Raw genomic sequence first — 8,509 nt, 5'->3', positions numbered from 1 at the left:
GTGGCGCTACCATCGACAGGTCCAGAAAATTGTCTTTTAGTAAATCGGCTCTCGCTCAATTTGTATTGCTTTTGCTCAAAGAGCTCCTCGGATTTGATGTTCTTTATCATTCAGCGCCACTTTTTATCGTACTCCAGTGCAATTTTGTGGTTGATGATGCGCCCTAATGCTGATATCTGTCTCTGTGTTAAACCACGGAACTATTTCACATACTCGCCTGCACCAGCTACGTCCCTAACAAGTCATCCGTAGTATGCTATAGTCGATGGTTTAATGCAGTATGCCTTTTCCACGTTCGTTAAATAGGGACGGTTACTCGTGGCCCGCCACTACTTTATTCACGTGAAACATATTAGCGTCACTACGCGTGCATGCATACATACATACACACACGTACACACACACAAACACACACACACACGCACACACATGTATATATATATATATATATATATATATATATATATATATATATATATATATATATAATTTGCAAACCAGATGCGAGACAATTGGGGAAAACCGCGGAGCACAACTCGACGCTGCTAATGGTCGAAGCCAACTGTGCTGATTTGCTGATGAGGGAGCGCACATCATTTTCAGCGTCCGTTCTCCGTAAATCGATCCAGTTAGACACACAAACCCGCTTTACAGCAACGATTGCTGTTGCCTGTTGCGCAACATCCCACTAGCCCGTATATGAAGCCGTAGTATAGAAGCCATGCTTCGTGTTCCAAAATATTGTAGGCTAATGTCTAAACACATAACAGTGACAACCGAAACGCACCAGCCTTGTAACCAACACATTCTTGAAATCAATTAGCTAAAATCTTGCAACGCGCTAAGCGCGCCTACATACCAGTAGAACACTCCGGCAGAATCATCACGGTTAGGGGACATGCATGCCAGGGCACAGCTTCACCACGCACGTTATATTGTTCGAGTCTAATGCTGTTCAGCATTGTCGCCTCACCTCAACCCTCCATTCGACTGGTGCGGCAATATCAGCGCGCTGATGTCACCAGCCGGGTATGGTAAGGCAATCTCCCTAATGCAGCGGTGGAGAGGTCTATCACATATTGGCGTGATCGGTGTAAAAGCGAGCTGGGCCCACAACCCGACGCCCAACGCGCTCCTGTCGTGGCCTCTTTCAGAGCCGGATGCAGCACCGGAGCTGCCGGATGACGAGGCAGCTTCTTTAGTATTTCGGTAGCAGCTCCGGGTCTCCTGAAATACAAGGCAAGTGTCGGTTTTAAGGGCAAATGCAACGTCAAATAAGTGATTGCCATGAGTCCCGGTTTACATAACGCGGACTGATATGCTAGGGGAGGGGCGGGAGGGGGTTGATGTGACCCTCTGCCGTTTCCCAAACTAAGAACGGTAGAGCCTCGCATGAAAAATGGTGGATAGGTATCAGTAAGGTCTTCCGGTTAGTGACTTCATGTTACTAGATCAATAACTGATCAGGCTAGGCCGGGTCAAGGTCGATCTTTCCTGAAAATCAAACCACCTTAATTTATACACGAATATTTTCAAACCGACTACGGTAATAACATAGGACTCAGACAAAGGAACTGTTCCACATTTGTATGCACTTTTGAACCGAAACAGCCATTTTGAAGAGCATTCGCTGCAGTTCACAGCCCTGTCCTTAAGACCTAAACCCTGCTAGATTCTGAGTTATACGCCCGCGAAGATGTGCATATTTTTGTGCAGACTACTTCAAGGTCACCCAGGCATTCATGACGCCATGATAACGTCATTCAAATCCTATCATTCCATTGGTCACGCGGTGATCAAACCCAACGACATATTTGTCGAGTCGTTCACACCTGGTGTTTGTGAACAAAATTTCCAGATATAACGGACGTCAATTGACTGTCATCAATATTGTGTAACGTACGATGACGCGATAAACAATTGCGTATTGCTGAGCATATTTACTAAGGGGGGAAATTGTGTTGTTCAGAACAGTCGTTTCCACTTAAAGAACACCAATACTTATAAGTGAGCTTATTTCATCATGCCTGATGCCTGATGCCTGCTTCAATATCTTCAAATGTGAACCATTGCCAGTGGTGAAACAGTTTTGGCCCGGGACGCACGATAAGCGGATTTGTCAGTTGCCGCCACCCGCCAGCGCCGGCCGTGGATCGTCCTAAAAAACGTGTTCCTAAAAAAGGCGTCGCTTTCAAGAAGCCAGCGTTGGTAGATACACGCTTTTGGTTTTAAAACACGTGCAATGAATGCCCCAAAGGCCACCGCAATTGTTCGACATGTCAGAGATGTCGTTTAACAATCTTACGGCGGGACTAGATCGACCTTCCCCCGCTATCAGGGCGAAGGTTTGGCACATTGGGAAATATACGTGTGATAAGTTTGCAGAGGTTTAACATATACTGTCTGTTTTGTCGAGAAGGCAGCGAAGCAGCAGATGGAAATGACTAACGACGGCAATAATTTTGTCAAAACAGCACACTGATGATGCCATCAAAATCCCTCTATCTTTCACTCTCCCTTAGCATGGTCCTAAACGAACCGGCGAGGAAGGCATCTTGGACGCGGAAGATATGGCAAGCCGAGGAGATGAAGTCGTAGTAGCACAGGCTGAACGCAGGAACCGAATCCTCGTTCTGGCAGTTCGTTGCAGCGTCCATCTGGAGTTTCAAGTTCTGGGGGAAGGGAGAAGAGAGGTCAGACGGGGCATTTGACAACCGGAGCCGTGCACGTAGTTGCCTAACGAGCGGAGCGTTACAAATTAATTCATTGAAACGTTGAAAGCTTCCTAACAGCTTAAAAGTTTTAATGTAGTCACATCACTAGTGCAGACACCCTTTTCGGCATGGAAGTGTTTTTCGTTGTGCGATTGCGTTAGTTTGTGCTAGTTAGGCCTCTCCATAATGACGGCAGATGGGGCTACCTTCTTACCTTTTCATGTCCGTCGAATTGTTTCAGCTGTACGATCAAAGTGCTTGCGTTAAACTTGCCATTGGCTATAGCACCAATCGACTCATACACACAATGAATGAACTTGTCCACTCGCTGGGGCAGCGGTAGTTCCTCTTTGGGCACGATCTCTTCGCCTGGCTCCTCGACGGCGGCCCCGGAGCCCTCCTCGAGTCCGCTGCCCTCCGAGACCTCCTCAGTCACCTCCTCGGGGTGAGTGGTTAGGTCGTGGTGACGCGCGCTTCTCTTTTTCTTCAGAGACGCGTACTGCACGGGAACGTCGTGCACGTCCTTGCAAAGGTTCATGGCGTCGAGCACCTGCGGACATAACCGGTTGGATAGCATGTGGACCTGCCAGCCTAGTCACATTTAACCCGCGGACATAGCCGGTTGGAAAGCATGCTGACCTGCCAGCCTATTCACATTTAACCTGTGTGATTGCTAATGAAATTTCGCTGGAGATCTGCGCTTTGGAAGCTGGTCTACGTGAGTGCTCTTGCGTATAGTTATGCAAGTTGACAATAAACATTTCGGTGCATGAAATGCAATTTGTGCGTGAAGGCGTGCAGAGGCGTATTTTCATCTGAGCTTCTGCCGTTATAAAGAAGGACGAGGACATGAGAAAGTAGCCCCACGACGCGTTTGAAAACCTGTCGGCCCAACACTGCACCTCGGATGACGACAAGCTTCCTCATGCTGCAGCGCTACCAATGTTTCACCCTGCAGATTTCGACGCAGCAGGTCTCACGGCATCGCATCACGGCGGCGTGCACTGACGTCCCGCGGCGCCGCCTGTCGTCTCACCCGGGGTGAAGGCCTGAGGTCGTCCAGACACTGGGTCTGCTGGAGGCCGACATCCAGCGCGCGGTCCGGTTCCTCGCGCTCCAGCCGCTTGTATAGGCAGTTGGCCTCCAGCAGTGTGTCACGACATACGTAGTAGAAGTTCTGCTTCTGCTCTACGCTCAGGTTTTCGGGCGTGTGGTACAGGCAGGCGCGCGACGCCACCTGCACGTCGCGTTCAAACGGAGCCGGGAAGCCCAGTGCCGAGATCTCGGCCTCCAGCTGACGGCGATAGTTGACATTGCCGTCAGTTCAGGCGAGGTTATTGCGGTTACATTCACAAATACCTCCGTGCTTTGCATGACCTTCACATTTCAACCTGCTCACAATTCATAAACCAGCGCGGTAATGTATACTCATCTCAGCTGTTCGCCCCAGAATAAATGGTGATTTACAGCAACAAAGAAGTGTAACACGTGCCTGATGTCTTGCATGAGGGTTTGCAGGCGGCTAAGCTGTTTCGCAGCCTCGTGCCTGAGCCTAAGCCTTTTGATGTTTTTTCTTGGCTCGCGACAATTTTAAGTTATCCTGTTAATCGAGTGGTATACTGGTCTGGACGGTCTGAAAAAATGGTTGCTAATCCATCGATTGTCCTGTTTTGAGTGTGAACTTAGTAAGCAGCTAACTGGTGAAGTGAGACAAGCTTTCCGCTTGGTTTGTGATTCTCTGTGAGATTGATCCACCTAGAACACACTGGGATGACAAATTTTCCTGAGAATTACTGGTTAGGTCGTGTTAGCCGGTGACTGTGAAGTATGTTGCCAGGATACTTACCTGGCGTAAAAGAAGAAGCTGGAAGTGGAATAGAACAATGCTGGAATATTGATTCCATTGTGGATTGGTGCAGCAGATGTGTTGGTAAGAAAAGTGCCACAGTTTTTCATCTCAGTTCGTCTCGTTTTATAGATCTGGCATCCACAAATATGAAGGATGCCAGATTTATCAATGGTGCAGCCAGGTATCAAAACTATGGGATGCTGGTTACCCCATTTGTCATATCCCACGGTGATACCAATATCCCAGTTAAGAGTAGTGCCCGGTTGAAACGAAGAGCTTTACACCCAAGTAAAAGGCAAAGCCAATTATAGCAATGCACTTGTGCAGCTACGAAACATCTGCTTCCATTACAGTCACTTTGCTTGACGACCACCGGCCTGCATTAAGACAGACGCGCCGCAGGCACACCACCTTTAAAGGGAGTGTTTAAGAGAATGTTGAGAGAGAAAACAACAAACGTGCACCTCAAATGTTAGCCAGAGCGCTTTCTATGTCGATGCGGCCCCCTCCCCCCCCCCCCCCCCGCTGAATCGATTAGGGCCTCTATGTTGGTCAGGAATCAACAACACCAAGCGGCTCCGTGTCGGTCTGGATTTGAAAGCTCCTTTTCCATGCGGGAAGAAAGCCAGGATCTACGACTTACATTGGCCGGAGCCCTGGGACAATGAGGGTCGCCCTGTGTCGGCGGTCAGAGGTCTACAGTGACAAATAGGGGTTCCTGTGTTGGCAAGGAGCCCCGTGTCGGATAGAAGTACTGTCTGAGAGGGCCCGAAATGGGACCGAAGGGCCTCTCGGGGCTGATGATCAAGGGCCCGACTGGAGGGGCCGAAGAGCTGGCTGCTGTAGGTCACGTTAAGGATATCCGCCCGTAGTGCCGTGACCTCAAATATTAGTCAAAGTGACTCTTGCGCCGATTGGCGATCCCTGGGGCAATGCAGGCCCCCATTTCGTCCAAAGACCGCCAACACCGAACAGTCGGCTCCGCGCTCCGTTTCGGCTTGAGACTTGGGAGCCCATTTCCAAAGCAGGGACAGGGCCGGGGCCCGCGATTTCCATTGGCCGGGCTATTCTGCCCTGAGAGACACCGGTTATGCTGATAGACGCCTGATAGGCATCAGCTCTGAGAGGGGTTTATTGCCGCCTCTCCGAGCTGTTTTGACCTGCTGAGTGTGTCCTTCAAACTAGACATGTTGCCAATGGTTATCTCCGCCGTACCTATTTGGCTTGCTGAGTGGTTCATTACGAGAGCAGCAGCGTTCAGCCGCCGCCCGGCAGACTCTTGGCTGCGGGTTACCAAATCCAAGATCTCACAAAGCTAGGCTGAGATGTTGTGGAGGCATGGTTGACATTGGTGTGCGATGTCTCAAGTTCGGGCAGAATTCAGCTCGGAAATAATGGTATCATCGAGATGTTCAGGAAAGTTAGCAACGCATGATTCATGTACAGAGGAATGGTATGAGCCTGCAGTGATGCCATTGAGAGTCGCTGGGGCAAAACATAATGGAGTACGATCCCCAGCCCGAAGCACACTGCATGAACTCACCAGCAACGGTCGGTGCCCGAGCCTCCCTCACTCACCCTGTCCTTGATAAATTGTCCGGCGTCATCGACGTACCCCATCTTTTCGGACATGCAGTCTCGGATGCCCAGTTTAAACCTCAGGAGTGGGCTGCCGGGACTACGGGACGTGTCCGGGCTGTCCTCTGGGGAACGGGCGACACCTCTGAACGCTTCAGGAATGCGCGAGGGAAGCGAAGCACACTGGTAGATTGCTTATAGATTTGACGCGCGGGAGCCCAACATTGAGCTTCTACTGTCCGACATTGCGATCTGGTTCACAAGGTGACAGCTCGGCATGGGATTGCTCAGGGGCTGGCAGCTCGGTATGGGACTGCTCAGCGGCTGACAGCTCGGTGTGGGACTGCTCAGCGGCTGACAGCTCGGCGTGGGACTGCTCAGGGGCTGACAGCTCGGCGTGGGACTGCTCAGGGGCTGACAGCTCGGTGTGGGACTGCTCAGCGGCTGACAGCTCGGCGTGGGACTGCTCAGGGGCTGACAGCTCGGTGTGGGACTGCTCAGCGGCTGACAGCTCGGTGTGGGACTGCTCAGCGGCTGACAGCTCGGCGTGGGACTGCTCAGCGGCTGACAGCTCGGTGTGGGACTGCTCTCGGCGGCTGACAGCTCGGCGTGAGACTGCTCGGCGGCTGACAGCTCGGCATGGGACTGTTCAGGGTCTGACAGCTCGGCATGGGGCTAATAGCTGGACATGGAACTGCTCACGCCGTAACAGTTCGGTGTGGGGCTAGCCATAAGCTTACAGCTAGACATGACACTGTTTAGACGCAGACTGTTCAACATGACACTGTTTAAGGGCTGGTGGTTGAACATGGGCCTGCTCACGTGTTCCTTAGGTGGGGATGTAGCAACTCAGGTAGCCGGTTTACATGAACGCACCCGGAACTGATGGGTGGACTGCCTGACTAGGCATAGCCCACGGGCTGGCACTTTGACGCGGTACAACAGACACGAGCGGTCAACGTGACAAGGCACTACTCACAGGCGGAAAAGGTGCTTCTCACGGGCGGACAAGGTTCTACTCACGGGCGGACAAGGTGCTACTCACAGACGGACAAGGTACTACTCACGGGCGGACAAGGTGCTACTCAGGGGTGAGCACGGTACTTTTCACGGGCGGACAAGGCTCTACTCACGGGCGGACAGTTCGGCCTCGAGCCCGTCCAGATCTTCAAAGTTGCTATGGACCTTATCCAGACATTCATCGGTGATCGCTTTGACCCGGGCTGGGAGATGATACTCCTCTGGCACGCACTCCGGGTCGCGGAGAGGCTCGAGCCCACCGAAGCTGAAAAGCGCGTTCTTCTCTCCGGGTGGCGTGGAGTCTTCTGCTGCTCAGCACATAGAAACAGCGGTCAGACACAGCGTGGGAACGAGAACAGCGGTCAGACGCAGCATCGGAACGGCAACAGCGGTTAGACGCAGCGTGGGAACGGCAATAGTGGTCAGACGCAGCACTGTAACGGCAACAGCGGTCAGACCCAGCATGGGAACGGCAACAGCGGAGACAATTGGGCCGATGTTCATCTAGTCTATCTATATATATATATATATATATATATATATATATATATATATATATATATATATATATCGATTTAGCCCCCATGTACGATGGTAAACACACATGTCCTAACTCCGTCCTATAAACAGTGGAACATTGCTACGACGCAGGGCGCGAAGCTGCTTCCCGTACCATAGACGGCGACGACTCCGGCGCACAGAACGCTGATCACGATGGCCTTCATGGTGCTAGCCGGCGGCGCACTCGCTTCTGTTGCAGCCGCCCGTCGCTCCCTGCTTTATAGTTTTCCACCGAGAGGCAGCCCGGGGCGGCTCGGCTAACGGGAGGTTGGCTGGCGCCGGGTGAACGTACTGGCTTCGCGGCCCGCGCCTGGCCGGCAGCCGGCTGCGACGCCACGGCAGACGGCGGCGCCGCTCGGCCAGCTCTCCTCGGCCATCGACACCGACACCGGTGTGGTCGACTTCGCCGACAGTCGTCACAGTCGACTGTGCGCACAAGTATCATCCGCAAAGCAAGTGCCGAGAATGCCGCGGTCGGATCTTTCGGGTCAGTGTCTGCGAGCAGTGAGCGCCTAAAGACAAAGATACATCCTGTCGAGAGGTCGCTTTCCAGACAAGAGGAGGAGGCGGGGGTTTTGTAACTGGGCAGTCTTATAAGTGGCATCGCATCTAAACACATCCGAAATTCCCGACAAATTGCGTTTACCTGATAAACTGGACGGCATCTCATCGCCACGCAGATCATCCCATGAGAACCACCTATGTGCCGGGGTCAGTATTCAAGCAACGAGTTATGCTCAACGGGAGCTCAGGTGACGAGTCCATTCCAGGGAATAGCTCACGTGGA

General features: G+C 52.0%; 1 protein-coding gene across 1 annotated transcript; it reads right to left on the bottom strand.

Annotated features, from left to right (window-relative positions):
- Nucleotides 1–512: 512 nt before the first annotated feature.
- On the bottom strand, nt 513–7,894 carry LOC119112860 (uncharacterized). The gene is made up of 7 exons (XM_037237148.1): nt 7,835–7,894; nt 7,275–7,469; nt 6,142–6,266; nt 3,751–4,008; nt 2,929–3,264; nt 2,540–2,672; nt 513–1,227 (listed from the first exon to the last, which is right to left on the bottom strand). The coding sequence occupies exons 1-7, from the start codon at nt 7,884–7,886 to the stop codon at nt 1,199–1,201; spliced, it is 1,128 nt and encodes a 375-aa protein (XP_037093043.1). The 5' UTR covers nt 7,887–7,894; the 3' UTR covers nt 513–1,198.
- Nucleotides 7,895–8,509: the final 615 nt, after the last annotated feature.

This window comes from Pollicipes pollicipes, unplaced genomic scaffold (genome assembly GCF_011947565.3).
Source record: "Pollicipes pollicipes isolate AB1234 unplaced genomic scaffold, Ppol_2.1 Scaffold_7261;HRSCAF=8764_pilon_pilon_pilon, whole genome shotgun sequence".
NCBI lineage: Eukaryota > Metazoa > Arthropoda > Thecostraca > Pollicipedomorpha > Pollicipedidae > Pollicipes > Pollicipes pollicipes.
This window is presented reverse-complemented; position numbering and strand designations above follow the sequence as displayed.

Coding starts and splice junctions, on each gene's coding strand:
- LOC119112860 (XM_037237148.1), bottom strand. CDS start 7,886: ATGAAGGCCATCGTGATCAGCGTTCTGTGCGCCGGAGTCGTCGCCGTC. Junction 2,673..2,928: donor AATTCGACGGACATGAAAAG/GTAAGAAGGTAG, acceptor CCCTTCCCCCAG/AACTTGAAACTCCAGATGGA. Junction 1,228..2,539: donor CCAAGATGCCTTCCTCGCCG/GTTCGTTTAGGA, acceptor CTTGTATTTCAG/GAGACCCGGAGCTGCTACCG.